At 42.8% G+C, this 21401-nt stretch overlaps 2 protein-coding genes across 6 annotated transcripts; both read left to right on the top strand.

Annotated features, from left to right (window-relative positions):
- Positions 1–4199: 4199 nt before the first annotated feature.
- On the top strand, positions 4200–6473 carry LOC101487314 (uncharacterized). The gene is made up of 3 exons (XM_004566080.2): positions 4200–4869; positions 5688–5848; positions 6045–6473. Exons 1-3 carry the CDS (start codon positions 4404–4406, stop codon positions 6387–6389), a joined length of 972 nt encoding a protein of 323 aa, XP_004566137.2. The 5' UTR covers positions 4200–4403; the 3' UTR covers positions 6390–6473.
- A 1044-nt stretch (positions 6474–7517) lies between these two features.
- On the top strand, positions 7518–21085 carry cfap65 (cilia and flagella associated protein 65). Of its 5 annotated transcripts, none has more exons than XM_004566028.5 (35): positions 7518–7644; positions 7777–7859; positions 8793–8980; positions 9057–9159; positions 9429–9595; positions 9725–9930; positions 10273–10409; positions 10492–10717; positions 10852–11120; positions 11190–11384; positions 11472–11683; positions 11797–11953; positions 12092–12211; positions 12337–12588; positions 12681–12820; positions 12962–13046; positions 13146–13292; positions 13457–13622; positions 13710–13838; positions 13953–14166; positions 14380–14508; positions 14668–14758; positions 14865–14950; positions 15077–15143; positions 15608–15718; positions 15808–15999; positions 16628–16786; positions 16870–17031; positions 18781–18897; positions 19565–19699; positions 19780–19830; positions 19923–20140; positions 20234–20350; positions 20467–20835; positions 20946–21085. In XM_004566028.5, the coding sequence occupies exons 2-35, from the start codon at positions 7779–7781 to the stop codon at positions 20992–20994; spliced, it is 5247 nt and encodes a 1748-aa protein (XP_004566085.3). In that variant the 5' UTR covers positions 7518–7644; positions 7777–7778; the 3' UTR covers positions 20995–21085. The 5 variants fall into 5 exon arrangements, with proteins under 5 accessions (XP_004566085.3, XP_076731494.1, XP_076731493.1 ...); XM_076875379.1 differs by having other exon boundaries at positions 7519–7567; positions 11475–11683; XM_076875378.1 differs by having other exon boundaries at positions 7519–7567.
- The last annotated feature ends 316 nt before the right edge of the window (positions 21086–21401 follow it).

Raw genomic sequence — 21401 nt, 5'->3', positions numbered from 1 at the left:
TACTAAAGCAACCAGAGGAGAAGGGGAACAAAATAAAACTGATGTGACAGTGTCACACAAGGTTACTACAAAGAATTATGTGTTTCCTTCTTAACCTACCACTCACCCTAACACACACACACACGCATGCCACTGATTAAATGCCACAAACATGGATTGGTGGGAGTGTCTGTGGATCACAAGGCTAATTGAACTGTCTCAGCTGTGGAAAGAACGATTATTAGTTATAGAAAAATGCAGGTAAGAGCGGACAAGAAGAGCAGATGTCTGTTCATGTCATATTCAAGCAAACATATAAAAGAGGAGATTGCTATTTTGATTCGATAAAAGTTTACTTTTATGTCTGTGTTGATCTGTCACTATGTTTATGGCTAAAATATCTCAGGAACTGGAAGTTCATGTTCCCTAAAGCATGATTTATAATGATTCTGGTGTTCCCTTAATGCTTTATGTGAACAAATATTGACAGCACTGGTGCAAAAATAGCAGTTTTGTATAAGAGTGGTTGTCGTGCTGAGGAACATTGTCGTGCTGAGGAACATGTGTGCGATGAGCGCTTTGAGATCCTCGCTCTGAGGAGCAGACTGGGTGTCCCACAGAGCAACAGATGTTTAACTACTCTCTCCAGCCACTCCTTTGCGGCCCAGTCACTGCCCCTGTCTTTGTGTGCTAACCAGCTCTACGTGTGTCTGTCTCCTCCTATCATTCACAGACCTCTGTTTAGGAGTAATTAGCTATGTGCCTCCTCTCTTCCTCCACTTCTACCCTGAAGCCTCATTGTCATTGTACTGTCATCTCACCCTTAACTGTGCTAAGTAATAATCATCCAATCTCAGCTCTCCGCCTCGCCTCCTTTCCCTCTCCTCCTCCTCCATCCCTCCCTCTTGTCCTCCTCATTATCTCCCGGTCTGAGTTTTGAAGGCTGTCATTAATCAACTCATTTTGAACAATGTTGAACCTTGCAACCCCGAACACCCACCGCTGCTCAACTAGGAAGTGTTCCATTCCCCTGCGGTCCATTAGGCCAATCGGAGCAAAACGAGGGTACGACAAAAGATACAATAGAATCCAAAAGCAGATTTTGGACTAGATTCCACAATAGGGCGCAGACAGCTGGGGAACAACAGGCTTTATTATATTCTATCTGTTGGGAATTTGGGGGAATTTTCTTCTCAACCCAAAGTCTCCTGGGATACACTGTCATGTCTTACTTTACTAAAATGCGTGGCGTGTTAATCCCTGTCTGACGCCCGTATCTTTCCTTGGTTGCGTGGTGTTGATGATGGGAACATGCTGCTGAACTCTCAGGCGCTACCTTGCAGCAATCATTAGTGTCAACTATTGGAAAATACCCACAGAAGCCTGCACAGAGTCTGTCCTTTGCAAAGTCATGAGAGTCACGAGATGATGTGCATAATTTCCACCCACATTGTAGCCAAATGTGGGTGGAAATTATTATTTTTTTAAATTGCACAAATTCTATTAGAGGTTCACTGCTGCACTAGACCCCGTTTAACAAACAGGTTCTTGGCATAAAATAAGTGAAATAAAATCGGCTCTGCCTCTGCACTTCAAGAATGGGGTAACCTTTTTGCCATTTAACTATAGAGGTCTGACAGAATCGCCCACCTTCTTTACATTTGTGTATGAAAAGAGGCGACATAAACGCTTCTTTTACAGCTGAGGGTAGAGGGGAGCGATGGGCTGGCTTGTTTTTCTATTCTGTGGCTTGCTCTTATCCATTATAACTCTGTGATCTGCATTGTTGCTCTTGTCAGACCAGTGTGTGTGTGTGCATGATAGAAAGACAACAAGAAAGGGAGGTTAAATAAAATGCATTAAATTGTAAATCATTTAATTTAAATCAAGGATTTTAACATGAATGGAAGAGCAGCCATCCTTCTGAAAGAATAAACATCTGCTCTGCTTCTTTCCTTCAGTTTCTTTTGTGTTAAATTGGACCAAGAAGGACAACTTTTTTGCCAGGAGAGAACACATTCCTCCTTAAATGTAATGAAGACAACCCAAAAGCCTACATCACAGCCTTTCACCTTAAAAACTCTTCTCCCCCCTGAACCGACGTCCTGTGTTAACTCTTAAATTTCAGTCATGTCTTCTAACAACACGTATCTGAAAACTGAACAACGACAAAAAGTTTGCAGCCCACTTAAAACCCTCACTCCTGATTTCCGCTGTTATAGCTGAAGATGAGTGAATGTGGTTGATGAATAATGTCTCCGTTTAACAAAAACAGATGTAGAACGATATCTTATAACAGGCCATCTCTGCTGTGCAATGAACAGAAACCATCTATGCACAGATGTTATATGAAAACAAAGACTTTTTTAAGGATGATTAAAATGGCAGTCTAATGACCATAAATCACAATTCTAATATATTACCAAACACGCTGTTTCTATTTGGTGTTAAATTTTAAATATCAATGTCATCAGCCTACAGAACCTTATCTCAAAGGTTATGATATTTATGCTTGGCCATCAAGAAATGTTAGACAGACTGTATTTAATGGTGAGCTATATCCTCGCTCTGCCTTATCTAATGCCCGGAGAAGAGATCACAGGGTGGTAATTATTTTACAGTCGGTTTTTACAGCCTTGGATCTGTCCAACATCACAGTGATGTATCTGACCATCAAAGACACCGAGAACGAGTCGCCCATGCTATAACATAAAGCATTTACTTTATAACAAATACCCAAGAATTTGCAATCAAATTGCTTGCTCTTGTTAAAACAGGATACATAATAAATGTTATAGAATATATGATGAACATGTACGCTGCTTTGTGGACTCTTCCTGTTCATGCACAGTTTTGTGCAGCACGCTGATGGGTGCATTAGCCATGGATAAGACACCTTGCTGTGCCCATGCTTTAATATTTGATCAGTGATGTAAGTTATAATAATTACACAACATTAACTCCTACTATACGCACAGCTCTTCCAGTCAAAGGAGGCGGCTGATGATTTACTCAAATATATATATGCATATGTAACGTTCCAGCACACACATGCAACTTTTACTTTAAACACGTAGGCTGTTTCTCTTAAATGCTGTGTGCTCAGTTCAGCAGGTGTTGGTGTATTTGTCTTGGACATGAGAACAGTTTGTTTTCCCAGGTCAATGACTGTCTCTTATCAATCCTGTAAAGTCCAGCAGGAAATCACACCTGGTGACTGTGGAAAATAGTCTATATAGATGAAGGCTGAACCCTTTAAGCGACGCTTAATTGCTCAGTTTCAGCCTCTAATTAAGATATTGTCTGTCTGTTTGTCTGCGACACGTAGGAATCAGTTTAGGTTGAAGGGAAGATCTCCTGGAAAACTATAACTACTTACATGCCGTCCTCTTTTGTGCACATTAATATATAAAATATACTACTGCATGCAATAGACGAAGAAGAAAACTGTCTTCCCTTTCCAAATCTTGGTTGCATGCACCGTGTGTATAATTGAAGAATAAATGCCAACTACTACGTGTTTTTTGTCACCTGTGTCTACTTTGCCGGTGTGGTTCTAATCTACAGGAGGGGAAAACAAAGAAAAGTTTGCTTTCTCTCAGTTTACTGCCCTTTTATGTGCTCTGTAGTGTGGTGATGACGATAATCATGGAAGCGGCTGCTGATAAGAACAGTTGGGTTTCTGTCAACCTTAGCAGGCTATAAAGTTTAATCAAGAGTTAGCTGTAAAATGATTAATTTTTGTCATAACTCTAAGTAAGATTACAGCAATTAAGGCAATATAGTCGTCAAGAGTGTTTGCACCTCACACATGTTGGATGTGTAATATAATGAGTGTGTAAGAGGTTGTGTGAGAAAACTACACCTCGACTTCACCTGAAACAGGGTTAAAGATAGAGGACGCAGACATTTAAGGAAGAAGTTGTTCACATTATTAATCTTTCTTTCCTTTTTACAAAGTTCTCCTACACAGGTTAATCTTTTCTGCTTTGAGATTTATTGACGCGTAAATGGTTCTAACAGGGGCTTACAGGAAGCCATTTCTGTGACCTAGTTGTATGCATAAGAAGGACGAGATCAATTAAGAGTTTGTGAGTTCCTGCCCCTGTGCTTCTGCAGAGCTCTGGCCAATCACAACAAAGCAGACTTTGTCGTGCGCTTGGGTTCGAGTAATTTTTGCGCTCACTGTCGGAGCGGTGAAGTGTTTTTTACACGCAGAGTTCGTGCAGTGGGTCAGAAAAAAGGCATTTCTTCCGTGAGTGGGAATGACAAGCTTAACCCGTGTATCAAGACCTTAGGGAAACATCGAAAGTTCATCAGAAGAGTTTATTTCATTATTGAAGTTTAGGTTCGGGTTTTAAAAACAACAAAAACGCTTCACACGAAATAACATCAACTGTTCAGAGGACACATCTCGAGTCAGAATGACAGCCAACATGGAGAAATCCAAAAACTTTCGAATTGATGCGCTGCTGGCGCACGACGTGGACCAGAGGACGGACACGGACAGTGCGTCCCCCGGGCTGTATCACAGCAGGAGCCCCGGAGACAGCCCGCTGTCGACCGGCGGCTCAGAGACGCCCTCCTCCCCTCATCCAAACTCCTCAAACTCGTCTCCGGCGCAGTCTGAAGTCCTCTCCAAGTCTCATCTCTTCAACCTGTCCCAGTCGGCATTCCCTGCCCTGCATCAGGTGGGTCTCATCGGAATGCACCCGAGCTCTGTGTATCCCGTGGCGGCCCTCGGAGGCCAGCACACCGCCTTCATGTACCCCGGCTTCACGCAGCTGGTCCATCCGTATCCGGAGCAGCTGAAGGGGGTCACCGGGACGCTCCCACTGGAGCCTTGGATCAGAGCCGGGATAATGATGCCCAGACTCAGAGAGTATAACGGTGAGTTTGCGTGTTTGTTTCCACAGATTTGCATTTTTCTCGCCTATAAACTTTATCATTGTTATTTTCGTACATGGTAAGAATTTTTCAACATCTTAATTTTTGGATCAAAGTTTTTGAATATTTAATAAAACTTGTTATAACATTCTTCTGCTTGGTATTAACATTTAAATAATAATTTAATAGTTGCAGTGTTTCTTTGTTGATCACGTATTTGGCCAGTGTGTTAATTTATGTAGAACAATAAAGCACTTCATAAATTGATTCTATATTTTTTCTTTAGTTATTGATTGTTTGGTGCACAGCTGCATGTGTTTTTCTCTGAGATCGTTTATTGTAAAGATCACTATTACCTGTGTGTTCGTATTGAAAGTGCTTTGACATTGAGAAGCTGTAGTTTGAGGACGATTTATGTCATACAAATAACATGCACTGTTTATGGTAAAGGTAACACCTGATACAGACCTCAGTCAACTGATCACACTTATAGTGTTTTCATTAAGGTAATGGACCCCTGTGATGGTTTATTACTCCTCTGCAGCAATCCTGTTATCATGACCCTCCATCAAAGCAATAACTGTTAACTGACAGAAACACTGTGACACAGGTCGGCCGTGGCAGCAATGAGAAACCAGGATTTGGGATTTTGTAATATTTCCTTTCCTCCTTAATCCCATTTATAGATTACCTTTGTGTAGGCCGCCATATGATTTGCTTCCTTACAGGCCTACCAGTCATAACAAGTGAAATATTTCCACTTGCAGAGACAAATTAATATCATTGATATGTCATAAATAATTTGTCTGGTTTCTCCTCAGCACCATCTCAGACAGGTTTGTTGGGGAAGTGTCGGAGGCCCAGAACAGCTTTCACCAGTCAGCAGCTGCTGGAACTGGAAAACCAGTTCAAGCTCAACAAGTACCTATCCAGGCCTAAACGGTTTGAAGTGGCCACCTCGCTCATGCTAACAGAGACTCAGGTTAGACGCTGACAAAGTTAGTGAATGACCATATAAGCCAACAATGGCTATTTTTTGTGTGTAACATTAACAGCTCCCTGGTGTTTGATTTTTACTACATTCTTGTCAGCATTTCATATACCAACTTCATTTATTCTCAGTTCAGCCAGCTACATTACTAAATAGTCCAAACTGTGATGATTCCTGCCATTTCCAGGTTAAGATCTGGTTCCAGAACAGGCGGATGAAGTGGAAGAGAAGTCGCAAAACTAGGGAACAAGTAACTCCAAGCAGCCTCGCGGACAGAGAAAGAAGCGGGATGGATTTGAAGAGTATCAAACGTCACGGTGGCTCTCGCACCTTGAGCCTAGAGGATGAGGAGGAGATAGCAGGGGAACACGAGGATGAGAAAGAGCAGATAAAAGAGCTGAGAGAAAGTTCCTTTGGCTCTGTTGGGTTCACGAGGCATTCAGGAGGAGAAATGGCAAACTACAACTCTTACTCAGAGGAGGAGACTGAGGAGGGAGGCCCAGGAACAAAAACTGGGGCTTTCCCATCATAAACTCGTCCATGTTTTTATTATATGTCTTCTTATGCTCATTATTATTAAAATAGTAATGCCATTGCAATCCTGTGCACGAAGACGGTGGAATGAAAACAACGTTTTGTTAAAAGTTTTGCTTGGTTAGTTTGTTTTTTAACAGCCTGGATCATAGTGCTAAACCAACTCCAAACATCTCAGTCTGTTATTAATATTACATGAAATCAGAACTGTTCAATTGTTATGTACCTGAACATTTAATGCTTTAATAGCCAGCTATCCATCCATGAGTTATGACTTTAAAATCAACAAATAATTCAGACTTTTTGAATTTATCTTTATGACTTAAAGCCCACTTCCCTGTCCTGCCACCTGCAATAAACACATTTATCTTTGTACGCGCATGCAATTAAACTACATGAATGAGTGATAATGGCACTTTCATAGAAGGTAGTAGACAATGAGACAGACATAAAATAAAACTAATGGTGTCAGTGTGGATGGTAATATTATCCAGGTTTCCTGGTCCGTTACAATACATGATTTACGTGAACTCAGCTGATGTTTCAGGGCATTATAAACACATAACAGGCACACTGTTGTGTTGCTACTGTATTTCCTTTTAGGAATTTAGTTTGTTTTATGATATTGAATGCTTTCCCTTTGTTTTAGTTTCTTGGAAATGCTTGTATTTAGTTAAAGCCATGGACTCAGTGAAATATCTGCATGCCTTGCTTTTCAAGTTTGCCTTCTCATCCCCCTTGTACTCTGTAAAAAATATATAATTTAACAGTTATAGAATTTAATATATTTCTTTTTTTTGCAATGCAGTGTCAGAGTTTTTGTTTGCTTGTTAATAAAATTTTCGAAATTACCTTAAATTCATGTGTTTTCAAGTTTGTTGAAAAAAAATGAGAAACTTTGGATTATGAATTATAATTAAAGTTCTATAATTTAATAAAGTAGACACAGTGTGGCTGAACCATTTAAAGGATGATTACCTGCTATAACCTAACATATCTCTGCATCCGCGTATTTACATACCGTAAAACTACGTCACAGCGTCACCACTCTGGTTACGTCCTCACGTAGCAGTTTGCAAATGACCCTTATCAGTCGCCGTAATTTCTTCTGGAGGCTTGTTGCTATGGAAACGACAACGCAACAACGCTGACCCATGTCTGTTCCCGGTGTTCCCGGTGTGTTCTTTCTTCTTCGTCTTCAATTTTGAGGCAAATAAAAAGTAGTTGAAGAGTTTGCTCCGCGTGTCGGTAAGGTGAGGTTGTTTTTTAGCCACCAACCAGTTCGTGTTACTGACCGTAAAATGTGTCTTAAACGGGAAAGAGCTACGTTACCATTCCCCGTGTTTCCTTCTGTGTCGAGGACTAAGCGTCTTCTTCCTTTACAGCCATGTTAGCGGAGACTCGGGGTCCTGACCCGCTGGTGTCTGCCGCTCCACGGGAGGCCTCCGTCACTGGCAACGATATCAAAGTAAAGTTTGGCATCATTGTTTTTTTCCTGTTTGAGATCTGTGAGAATAACCCTGTGCTGTGCTCACATTTACGAAACTGTGTTTGTTTAGTTTAGTTTACTTTATGTCAATAATGTAAACAGTATACAGAAAATAATCCAGTAAAAACTCTACAATGTCACAAAGTTATCAGTGTTTATTTATCCAGCTTCCCTGTTGATTTAAACCGCAATAACAGCAGTGAACACATTTCTAACTACACATAATACGTACGCTACATAAAATACAAATTATTCCCGTATTATCTTGTTTTCACAACTCCATAATTGTGCTCCACGCAGCAAAGCAAGTAGCAGCTAAAAACAGAAACACTGACTAAAATTCAACATCTTCCTCTCCTATCTGATGAAGATCATATCTTTATACTTCTTTTTGGTTAAATTTATGTTTGTTGCAAAAGTTGTTATTGTCCCAGACCTTTGAACAATAGCTTAAATAAGGTGAACATGGAGTGATGTGAAATCCTGCTCTGCTTTGTTTAGTGCTGCTTGTTGACACTGAAGGAAGAATATATTTAACGTGTCCTTTCTAACTATCTATAATGTCTTTTTCTGTATCAACACCATCTATCTGGATCTTTATATTTGTATTTAATCCATTTACAACTAACATCATTAATCATAATTTGTTCTTATCAAGCCAAATCTTTAATTGAAATATACTGTGTGCAAAAAATGTTCACTGAATGACTTCATCCATTCCTATTGGTCAATGTAAAGTTTGTACAAAAATGTATCATTTTGAAGATATAGTTGCCTTTTCTCAAAGAGACATTGCTGTATGACTGTTTCAGGTCCACTATAAATGTTAAAGATTGTTTTGAATTTGGAATAAATGTTTTGTTTTTTGTGTTTTTCCAAAACTCACATCTCCTGTAACACCAAACCTGCCAGGATCCAGGGATTCCCCACAGGCAGAGGGTTGGGAAGTGTCAGCGACGAGCACCAAGCCAAAGAAACTGCTTCTTTGGAGTGGAAACGAGACCAGAGCTGGCCTGGGAGGACTGGGACCTGGGCAGAGAATTTACCAAGACATTAGTGTTAAAGAACGTCCACAACAAACTAAAGAAGCTACACATAAGGTGTTTAATCTGCTCTGTGCAAAGCTAAGCTTTGTTTTATCCCTGCAGATAACACGTCCCTCGCTTCCCTTCACAGGCCTCCTGTGTCCAAGATTTTCTCCACCTTGGCTCCTCACATAGCTGTCATCAGCCCCGGGACTTCCTTCTCCATACAAGTCACCTTTAAACCTCTTCAAAGGGTAACACATGTCAAAATCAGACAGAATACTACTTGATCTTCACTGATTTTGAAATATGAAATGTACTAGTGCTTTCATGCTTATGCAGCAGTATCTCTGTAGTCAGTAACCTTACATGATACAAACTGATGTATAGAGAGCAGGTAAATATAAAAGTAATTTAACTGTTTCAATAAAATCCTGAGTAGATGATAAACTATTTAAATACAGCAGCTCACTCTGTGCTTTGAAGTCTTCTGCTTGTGTACTGCTGCGTGTGTCTGAGACAGTGTGAGTATGAGGACAGCATTGAATTTCAAGGGAAAGAAGGCAGCTTTCATGTATGCCTCCGTGCCGTCGTTCCCTCTCACACCCTGGAGGTTCCTGAGTCTGTGATGCTCCCGCTCTGTGCTGTTGAACACTCCACACACACTGATTTCCCATTAAAAAATGCCAGGTACACGGTTATGTCTCTGTGTGTATTTCATTTAACCTGTATGTGTGTTTTCTATGTTGGGAGGAAATAGAAAATAGAACGCTTGCTTTTATTTTACTTTAATCGCCTCTTTTTTATTTAATCCTGTAGTAAACTCCATACGTACTTCCAGTGGGAGTGTCCTGCACCATTCCAGCTCCGTCCAGAGCAGGGCCTGTTGAAACCCGGTCAGGAGTGTCACACCACAGTGGTCTTCCGGCCACAGGAGGCACTGGTGTACCAGCAGCAGGCTCTCTGCAGGTTTGGAGAGGAGGGCAAGCTCGAGAGCAGCTGCACTGTCCTCCTACAGGGACTAGGTACTGTAACTAGCAAACCAAAGATCTGACCACAGTGTCAGTGGGTAAGGGTTAGCGTGAGAAACTGTCATAACTGTCAGCCTCCTCACTGTCTCGTTTACTTGTACGTCATGACCAAAATATAAAATGATGGGCTTGGCCCACTCCCATAAAGATAACGTTTGCAACATCACACGATGAACGTAAAATACAAAAGGAGGAATAGAAAGTTAGCCTAAATACTGTTTTCCCTGTAAAATTCCACTCTAGGTATTTTTAGATCTACTTCAAATAGTCAAAAGCTGACACATCGGTCTTTCAAGCATCTGTTTTACCTGCGACTTTTTATCTTGCTTTTTTAAGCTAAATATCCACATCTACTGGTGAAAAATCCCAGCAGCAAAGGGGGAGAAGATAATGGTGGCCCACTGGTGGACTTTGGTCCTGTTGCTGTTGGCAAGAGTTTGCAGAAACACTTTGACATTTTTAACCCGTCTCCGGTGGGTGGTGCACATAGACACGTAAGTGCAAAAGTTCACGCTCGAAGCCTTCTCCCACACATCTTTGCATCCTTTCCTGCAGGTAACGGCGTCTTTTTCTCTGTCACGGCTGCCTGGTGGGGTGCCCTCGTTTGGATCAGAGTTCAGCTGTGATGCCACCCGTGGTAGGGTGGCTCCTGGTGGATCACGGCGGGTTTCAGTCACTTACTCCCCTGCTGTGGTGGATACTGTTTCAGTGGAGTACTTGTCTCTAAACTGCAAAGGCACGCTCAGTGAAAGTCTGCTCAAACTCTCTGGGCATTGTATTGGTAAGAGGCCCAGACATGAAGGAAAACTCAGTTTCTCTGTAGCTTTAGTAAAGCACATGTACACTCCCAAGAAAGTTGTATTTTCAAATAATAAAAGGAAGATAGTTTATAACCCAGATAATCTCCTTTTGCAGGTCCCAAAGTTGCCTTGTCTTCCTCTGTGGTGGATTTTGAATGTGTTGAAGCAGGAGGATCAGTTGTACGGACGGTGGAGCTCGTTAATGCTTCCACTGCTGAGGCTTTCTACCAGTGGGATATTGACTGTAGTGGGAACAGTGTGTTTAGTATCCTACCAGCAAGTGGCGCTGTTCTCCCACATAGTCACACCAGAGTGAAGGCAGCCTACAGGCCCACACAGCCTAATGCACACTACAGGAGAGTGGCATGTCTCGTACTGGACGGGGTAGGACATGTTAAACACGGCACGGAGACAAGCATTTCTACCTATGTGCTTACATAATGTCTCTTTTAGGAGCCGGTGTTTCTTGACCTGATTGGTACCTGCCACTCAGGGCACCAGAAACCTGCCATACTAAAACCTGAACACTTGGTTCTGCACACGCTTCAGCAGGACTGCAGACAGAATTCACCACATGCCCCGGCAGCCCTGCGGGGAGGTCATAAAATAGAGTCTGACCAGAAAGGGCTGCACTCCCCTGTGGAGGGGGTATGCTTCCATTTTCACATTTCTGTATTTAAATTTCAGCGAAGGCTTAGACTTGCCTCTCTGACTCGTTGTCTGTGTCATTTACAGCAGTTCATGTCAGCCACCGCCGTGGAAGACTTTTACCGGGCCTGCTTGGGGCACACGGATCCTCTCTGTTTGAAATCTTCATTGCCATTGCTACGTGTATCTGTGGCCCCGACTGAACTGCTGTTTAATCACAAGCATACATCCTCTTCATCTCCTTCATCTGCTTTTACGCAGTCGGTCTCTATCACAAACCACACCAGGAGGAAACTCAGGTACGTCTTCGTGTCCTGCAGCGTGGCTTCTTTTGATGTTTTTGTTTTTCTGTCTGAAATCTACCTTTAATTTCTGACCGCTGATGCTTATATTTCATGTATTTCCCTTCAAGTCTCGTTTGGACTGCCGCCCAAGAGTCTCCATTCTCCATCGCTCCATCATCTTGTGACTTGGCTCCACTTAAGTCCACCTTGTTCAGAGTGACGTACGCGCCCAAGCAGCTCAATACTCTGCACGGAGCACAACTTGAGTGCTTTGCATACGATAAGGTATTATTATTTTATACACTGCAGTAAACTGTGCATTACAACAGGCAGCGGTGCTTTTTTGACTTAGTATAACCTGGTCTTAAACAGTCACATGCTTTCAAACCTATGCTGTCAATCATGCGTCTTTGGACTCTGCAGCACAGTCCAGACACAGGTGTGTGTCCGCCTTGGTGTGTGACCATCAGAGTCATTGGCCACTCCTTTCAGCCAGGCAAAGAACACTTCACTCCACGCTGCTCCGTAAATCCCCCTCACGTGGTAAGAACAAAAAAGATGCACTTTCTTCAAATCCCAACTCATGAGGAAAATCTTTAAGATAATAAATCAAATATTCCTTCTTAGAAACAACATCTGGAGCTTGCTGAATGATTTTGTTCTACTAGGTGTTTCCAGCCCTCAGTGTCATTTCCTATCGGACAGTCCTGCTTCACAATGTTGGAGACTGGCCGCTCACTTTCTGTTTGGAGCGCAGCTCAAACCCTGCCCTGGCAGAATCGGCGTTTGTAGTTCCAAGCTGTGGTTTGATCCAGCCAGGAGATCACCAGATCCTGTCCCTCAGAGCAGTGCCAGCAGAGGATAGTTCTGACCAGGGGTTTAAATTACACCTGCAGCTCAATGCATCTAAACTCACAAAGGTGCGGCCCTGCACGAGAGCGTCAGTCAACAGTCACTCACGTTTTTACGTTATTTTTATTTTACTGTCTGTTAATGTCTCTTTCTTCTTCAGGAACTGACAGTTGTCAGTGTGGTGGAAAAGCTGTGTGTGTCTCTGGAAGGAGGCAGCACTTTATATTTCCAGCCAACAGCAGTGGGCTCGCAGGCCCAGCGCACCCATCACATCAGGAACCGAAGCCTGTTGCCAGTGAGGTTGGCTGCCTGATTTGTTTCTGCGCTCTTATTCTGGTCGTGTTTTCCGACATTTTTCAGTGTATTTTTTGTAGTCTGGACTTACCTCAGGATCATTCATCTTGTCTACAGCTGGCTTTCTCTGATTTCCTTTCATGATAGATTCCAGTGGAGCATTCCAGAGCCAGACCAGGAGCTTATCTCTGTCAAACCAGATGCTGGTGAACTGCATCCCAATGAGTGCTGTGTGAGAGACTGAGAGAGGAGTGCACACTGCACATTTATGTAGACAGTAACTGTGGAACTGTGGAAAAAAAGCTGTTTAATTTGTTTATTTTTACTACAGATGCAGACGTGGACCTTCAGTCCGCTGGCAGAGAACGCATACACACTAGAACCTACTCTAACCTACTGGCCTGTCCAGTCACATGGATCCATCAAGTCACACCTCACCCTTGTAGTGGAGGGAGTGGGATCCAGGGGCTGGATAGAGGTGGAACTATTCATGTGTTTGAGTGATTTCAATATGTACACATGCTTGTTTTTGTTTTTTGTGAGTCAGTCATAACCGTAGACAAATATTGCAAGAAAATTCAAGCAATCATTTCCTGTAGCTTTGGAACAGCAGCAGATCTTTAGAGGTGCCTTCCTTCCCAGGCAGAGAAATCCATCCTTGATGTGGGAGAGACTTTGGTTGGAAGCTGTCGAACTGTTGAGATTCCTGTAGTAAACAAGAGCCCCTGTCCAGTCTCCTTCGGCCTCTCTGTGCAGCAGATACTTCTGGATGATGAACATCACTCTGACTCTGCAGCTCAGCCAAGTGGTATCTTGTTTTGTGATACACGTATACGTTCATCTGCACTCTGTACTTTTTGATTCTACTAGTGAGACTGAATCTGTGTCCTTTTAGCCCTACAGCTGGACTTGGAGAGGGGAACTGTTGCCTCTCACTCCACCATGGTGGTCCGATCCACAATCAGACCGAACAGGCAAGCCGAGTACCTCTGGACCATCACATATACAACTCTGAATGCCAGTGGTAGAACACATACACACTCCATACGCTTAAATGTTTACTGCAATTTAACTCCAAGTCATTATTAAGCAACACTGCCTGTTTTATCCTGCTCTCCCTGTCTCTCTCTCTCTCCAGGATGTGTGATGTCATCTCCCCAAGCGCTTTGTGAAGTGCGAGCTAGGGGTGTGTTTCCCACCCTGCAGGCGATGGATGCGTGGAGCTGTGGCTGTGTGGGTAGACTCAGCAAGACACACATATGGAAACTCTTCTCACTGGACTGTCTCAACGACCAGCTGCTGTCCAACCCGTCCTCTGAAGAACTGACCTTTCAGACTCCCACCAGGCACAGGTCAGCATCTGAAAAAAGCAAAAAAACTAAACAAAACAGAAACGTAACCCTGGAATAATTAAAGTTTTTTGGTATTTATGGTAATTTTTTGTACTTGAATTATTTTGTATTTGTTGTAGAACAGTTTGTATTTCCTGAACGACAAACAGTCATTTTAAACCTGCAGTGTCTGGGTGTGGTGCGCACCACCCTGTTGTCTCCATCTGTCTCTAGACTGCACACAAGTCCTTCCATCTTCACCAAAACCATGCTGGATTTCAACTTTGGTTCGGCTCCTGTTGATTCAGATCCTTCAGACCTTATGTTGATGCTTCACAACCCTGGGTGTATTCCTGTACACTGGTATGTAAATATCATGCCATAAAGTATACTATTATTACAGACCAGTCTGCTCTATGCACCCTGTCATTTTTCATTTTTGTTGTTGAAAGTAGAGCGTATGTGATGGTTTGAAGGTAAATTCTACCATCTGCTGATAGTTGTCTTCTTCTTTGATATTAGGGCCTTCTTGTTTCCAGAGGATCAACAGATAGAGTTGGAGTACTGGGCAGTGATGGGAGAGTTCAGTAACACAGAGCTGTCCCAAATGAAGGTCTTACTTTTTTGTATCTTTTGTTTATTCCATTTTGCAAGAAAAAATATCAATATTATGATAAGACAGAGATAAAAACAAAAGTAATGTTTCATGTTTTTCACAGGTTCAGGACAACCAATTGTTCAGTGTTTCACCTCGCGCTGGAACTTTGCTCCCGGGCCAGAAGAGGGCAGTACACTTCAGCTACAGGTCAGAGATCATGACTGCACATGTCCCATAATCATTACACACTGACTAAAATCTGAAGCAAATTAATTTATTAACCAATGAACTAATAAACTGATACCAAAACATTCAAAACGTTGTCGTTCACAGTCACGTCTTTGTTGGGACGGATCACTTTCCTGTTGTGTTCAAGCTCTCATATGGCAGAGAAATCTTGGTGAGGCTTTTAAAAACTTTATATTTACGCAGGTCTGACAGTGCAGTAAAAATAAGTCACCTGACAGTTTTGGTAGTGTCAAAGGTAAGCTAGCTTTGTGCTCCTTTTACATTTTTGACCTTTTTTTGTGATGCTATGTCAGATTAATGAATGAGGGGCATGACAAACAGATATTTATGAAGTCAAAGAATCCAGTTTTATTTATATAGCACCAAATTGCAACAGCAGTCGCTTCATGGCACTTTATTTTGAAAAATAAAGACCCCACAGTTATACGGAGAAAACCCAACAATCAAACAACCCCCTACGAGCAAGCACTCGGCATTCTGTAAGAAACATTTTTAACTTATTCATGTGACAGTTCACATTTTAAGGGATGATGTACTTTCTTTTAACATCAGCACATTCGCTGCATTCGATTGTTTTCATTGTCTTTGTGTCCATTTCATGTATTCTGTGTGCAGCTGAACTTTCAGGGGGCGACGGTAGAGAGGGATCAGCCACATCTCCACTTTGACTCCCACCAACACTTCTTCACCTCCGTAACTATTGGAGACTGCAGTCCTCCAAAGCAGGTGTGTCTCTGCAAGTGTGTGCAGCGAGAGGATGTTTACAGCCCAACGCTTGGAACGAAAAGATTTGTGATTGTTTGTTTACCACGCAGGTGTATGAATTACACAATGGTGGGGCAGTGCCAGTGTGCTATGAAGTGGACACAGCTGTGTTGTCACAGCTTCAAGCTGACAACTTTGACCATCCAGTGCTGCGCTGCCTCAATCCACAAGGAGAAATTCCTCCAGGGAAAACTGCAAAGCTGGAATGGATCTTCTCACCGTTGGAGGCGAAGACGTATCACGTACGACATCATACTCTGCACATCTTACCCTGTCGTCAGGATATTTACACAACCCGATTCCAGAGAAGTTGGGATGCTGTTTAACCTCCTAAGACCCGAACTCTTCCACGGCAGCATTTTTAATTTCTCTTTGATATTTGGGGCGATTGGGGCCCGATGAATGTAAAAACAAAGAATTACCAGATGTTTTTTACCTTATTTTTGTTTTTATGAAAAATCAGAGCCACATATGAGGATATTAGTTTAAAACTTTGATAGAACAGTAGCAGTATAATGTCCTCGTAAGTGGATATCAGGCCCTTGTAGAGCAGAATTGAGTATTTTGGTCTAAATAACCCAAAATGTGATGTCCACGTATGTGGACACAGGTCCTAGGAGGTTAAAAATGTAAATAAAAGCAGAATTTATTGGTTTGCATATATACATGTATGTATTTATTTATTTAGAGTTTATGAGATTCTGTTTTTATTTACATTTTGTCTTTTTTGGAACTGGGTTTGAATTGTGTTTTGTACTTCACCAGCTGGCATTGTTATCATTTAGGTAATAATCATTTAGAAATCAAGAGGAATTAGAAAGATAACAGATCAGTAACGATAAACACACTCTGTCGTTTCTGTATCCCCAGGTAGATGTTCCTATCCACATCGGAGGTAGTGACTCAGCGGTCGTGAGGTTTGAGGGACGTGGGCTTAGCAGCCTTACACAAGACTCCTCAAACCACTGTAACAGCAGTGACTGTCAAGCTTTTGTACCCAGTGTTACGAGGGTGCCATTCCCGGGACAGGTGAGACTACGTTCATTTGAATCTTTTTTGTGTATCATTCAAATATTATTTTCATTGAATTCTAACATGTTTGCTTTATGCAGGTGTTGTTCCTGTCTGAGGACAGCATCTTTCTAGGTGACATCCCTGTGTGCTCACAGTCTTCGAGAATCTTCTTCCTCACCAACGTGTCTTGCGCAGACACCGCCCACTATGAATGGGACCTGCCCCAACACACCAACCAGCAGGAAGAGGAAGGTGCAAAGGTAGCCAAAAAGAACATAGATCCGCCCTCTTTGTGTGGCTCTGTTTGACTGTCACGGATCACACAAACACGGCTTGTACAGTGGGGCAAAAAAGTATTTAGTCAGCCACCGACTGTGCAAGTTCCCCCACCTAAAATGATGACAGAGGTCAGTAATTTGCACCAGAGGTACACTTCAACTGTGAGAGACAGAATGTGAAAAAAAAATCCATGAATCCACATGGTAGGATTTGTAAAGAATTTATTCGTAAATCAGGGTGGAAAATAAGTATTTGGTCAATAACAAAAATACAACTCAATACTTTGTAACATAACCTTTGTTGGCAATAACAGAGGTCAAACGTTTACTATAGGTCTTTACCAGGTTTGCACACACAGTAGCTGGTATTTTGGCCCATTCCTCCATGCAGATCTTCTCGAGAGCAGTGATGTTTTGGGGCTGTCGCCGAGCAACACGGACTTTCAACTCCCGCCACAGATTTTCTATGGGGTTGAGGTCTGGAGACTGGCTAGGCCACTCCAGGACTTTCAAATGCTTCTTACGGAGCCACTCCTTTGTTGCCCGGGCGGTGTGTTTTGGATCATTGTCATGTTGGAAGACCCAGCCTCGTTTCATCTTCAAAGTTCTCACTGATGGAAGGAGGTTTTGGCTCAAAATCTCACGATACATGGCCCCATTCATTCTGTCCTTAACACGGATCAGTCATCCTGTCCCCTTGGCAGAAGAACAGCCCCATAGCATGATGTTTCCACCCCCATGCTTCACAGTAGGTATGGTGTTCTTGGGATGCAACTCAGTATTCTTCTTCCTCCAAACACGACGAGTTGAGTTTATACCAAAAAGTTCTACTTTGGTTTCATCTGACCACATGACATTCTCCCAATCCTCTGCTGTATCATCCATGTGCTCTCTGGCAAACTTCAGACGGGCCTGGACATGCACTGGCTTCAGCAGGAACACGTCTGGCACTGCGGGATTTGATTCCCTGCCGTTGTAGTGTGTTACTGATGGTGACCTTTGTTACTTTGGTCCCAGCTCTCTGCAGGTCATTCACCAGGTCCCCCCGTGTGGTTCTGGGATCTTTGCTCACCGTTCTCATGATCATTTTGACCCCACGGGATGAGATCTTGCGTGGAGCCCCAGATCGAGGGAGATTATCAGTGGTCTTGTATGTCTTCCATTTTCTGATGATTGCTCCCACAGTTGATTTTTTCACACCAAGCTGCTTGCCTATTGTAGATTCACTCTTCCCAGTCTGGTGCAGGTCTACAATACTTTTCCTGGTGTCCTTCGAAAGCTCTTTGGTCTTGGCCATGGCGGAGTTTGGAGTCTGACTGTTTGAGGCTGTGGACAGGTGTCTTTTATACAGATGATGAGTTCAAACAGGTGCCATTCATACAGGTAACGAGTGGGGGACAGAAAAGCTTCTTACAGAAGACGTTACAGGTCTGTGAGAGCCAGAGATTTTCCTTGTTTGAGGTGACCAAATACTTATTTTCCACCCTGATTTACGAATAAATTCTTTACAAATCCTACCATGTGGATTCATGGATTTTTTTTCACATTCTGTCTCTCACAGTTGAAGTGTACCTCTGGTGCAAATTACTGACCTCTGTCATCATTTTAGGTGGGGGAACTTGCACAATCGGTGGCTGACTAAATACTTTTTTGCCCCACTGTATTCATTGTTGTACAAGCCATTATTTTATTCTCTTTCTCACGTTGATGAGCGTTGATGTGCTGTGTCAGGTTGTGCAGATCCACCCAGACCGAGGTCGTCTTCGTCCGGGGGAGTGTGCCCTTTGTGTCCTCACCTTCACTTCTACTGATTACCCCACAGTTCATCAGCTGGATGTCGTCTGTCAGGTAACACAGACGCATCATCGTAAAGTTTAGGTTTTGTTACAGGTGGCACAAAGGCCCAGTTCACACCACTGAGTCAGTACAATGAGGTCTTTGTCATGTTCCACAAACCATTTCTGTGCAGAAACTGCAGTGTGGTGTGGTGCATTATCGTTGTTTGCAGCAATGCTTACTGTTGCCCTAGGAAAGTCACAGGCCACCTTACCCACGCAGGGTCAGATGCATCTTCTCAGGGTTCTGTGCTTGGACCTCTCCTCCTTCCTTTATACATGTTACCCCTGCCACGTGTCACCTGCAGGCACGTTATGCAGACGACACGCAGCTCTATTTTCTTTTAACCCCACTGACATTCGTAAACTCAAAGCTTTGCCTGCTTTGATGCTGGATGGAATAGAACTTACTGCAGCTAAAATAAGTACAACAACAGAGCTCCTGTCTGTAAAGTTAATATGGTAAAAACCTCAGGGTCCTTTTTGAAAGCACCTCAGCAGGATTAAACATCTCACTTCAGACATCCAGTCTTGTTTTATGCAGCTCAGTTTTACCTAAAAGAAATGTTTTAAAAACATTTTATCCTTGTTCATCTTCTGTCTTGTGTCATAAATCAAGTTTTTTGTTATTATTTTTCTCATTTCCTTGAATTGTTGCGTCCTTTTCCTCTCTTCTCTAGGTTACTCTGGAAGCTGAACGTACTCGGTATAACGATGCTTTGCAGCGCTGGGAAGAAGAAAGAGAAAGACAAAAAAACGAATTTATAATCACGGACAAAAACATCACAGAGAGCCAAAGAGTTCTGATCGACGAGGTCTGACTTCAAAGACTAATTATTACATTTTTTAAAATCATGTAGAAATCAAAAGTATTTCACTCCTTGTCTCGTCACAGACACTCCCAGCAGTTCCTGTAAGAAAAGGTCCGCCACTCAGAAAATATAAGGTGGTCTCTGTGATTTTATTATTAAAATAATTACGAGACTATAAAAGAACATGAAGCTTTTATTCTGACTTCACGTTCTCTTTCCACTCTAGACCCTTCCTCCCATCTGTGCCAGTGGTGTGTATGAAGCAGCCAGTGCAGGCACTAAGCTAAGAACGGCCGAGCTGCGGGAACAGCGACAGATAGCAAAAGTATGGAGGCGCCCCGACCCCCCCAGACCTGCTCTGCTGTATCTCAGGGTCACAGCACACTCCCATGACCTTATAGAGTACCTAAAGAACTGTCCTGATTACTTTAATAAGCATTATAGGTAAATCAGATACAGAATATGTTCAGTCCTTCATCCCTGAGCTTAACTGTAGATGCTGGAGCGATGACATGTCATTTCTCCTGCTGTTATTAGAAGCCTTCAGTCAGTTCAGATGCATCATCCTGAACCCACCGTCTCTACTGGGCTTCCTGCTCCAGCACACAGCCCCGACAAAGAGATCCTCTTCCACATACTCAGCTGTCTGCTACGGTACCGCCCACGTGTAGAGTAGACAGCCTGTCTTATGCATTTATTCTAATTTATAGATCGGTGATATTTAAGATGACAACACTGAAAATCAATCATGCATGTTCTTCGTATTTCAGCGACATACTCGATGACTCCGCCTTCATCCAGCGTCTGATTTCTTCGGCCTCCAAGCCCGACACCTACCGGCCCGCGGGATCGTCCTCTCCTGACAGATCATCGTTTCCATCCTCCTCCTGTCAGTGTTTGTGTCCCAGCTCTTCTCCCCCCGCCAGGCCGCAGACTCGGGCTCTGAGCAGGGCAGTGGGCAGCGAGGAGAGTGCAGGGTGCTCAGGAAACACGCCCCACACACGCGAACATGTGTCTGCTTTCATGAGTGAACTTGTTTTGATGAACACCCTCCAGAACCTGATGATGGAAGCTGTCAGAGGAGAGCTCGTCCTCACGGCGTGCCCCCGCTCTAATATCTTGCCACCTGTTAGTACCAGGTGAGTACAGACACACTCACATTAGCCTTCGCAGCGTTTCCTCTTTCTTTAGTTTGTTGCACGAGTCAGAAATGGACTCTAATTATTTGACGCATTGTTTGCTCCATTAGGAGGAGGACGCCCAAACCCCCGACCGGGGAGGAGAAAACTCACCTCTGACACGAATGAGATGCTGAACAACTACATGTGTCGTCAACAGTTGTGTATTATTTACATCTCGTGTGAATTTTATTCTGAAATCTCGATCATCTTCAGTCTGTGAGGCATTCTTGTTCTTCCCTATAAAAAGTCAAAATAACACACAGAAGCTAAGGACGAAGGTTAGAGCCGTACCGAGCGCCATTTAATATTTCTCTTACTATTACTCACATAAATAGAAAATATAATTTTCAACAATAAATTAATAGCAGAATAGAAAATAGCTTTAAATATACATATTACCAAGAAAAGCTGGCAATAAAGGGAATTATTACCCTACCCCAGCTGGCAGCAGACGCCCCACAGCATCTCAAATATTACTTATAGGTTCTAACAATGTTTGAGAAAATCTTTTAATGGAAGGGATG

The sequence above is a fragment of the Maylandia zebra genome, linkage group LG16, assembly GCF_041146795.1.
Source record: "Maylandia zebra isolate NMK-2024a linkage group LG16, Mzebra_GT3a, whole genome shotgun sequence".
Taxonomy (NCBI): Eukaryota; Metazoa; Chordata; class Actinopteri; order Cichliformes; family Cichlidae; genus Maylandia; species Maylandia zebra.
This window is presented reverse-complemented; position numbering and strand designations above follow the sequence as displayed.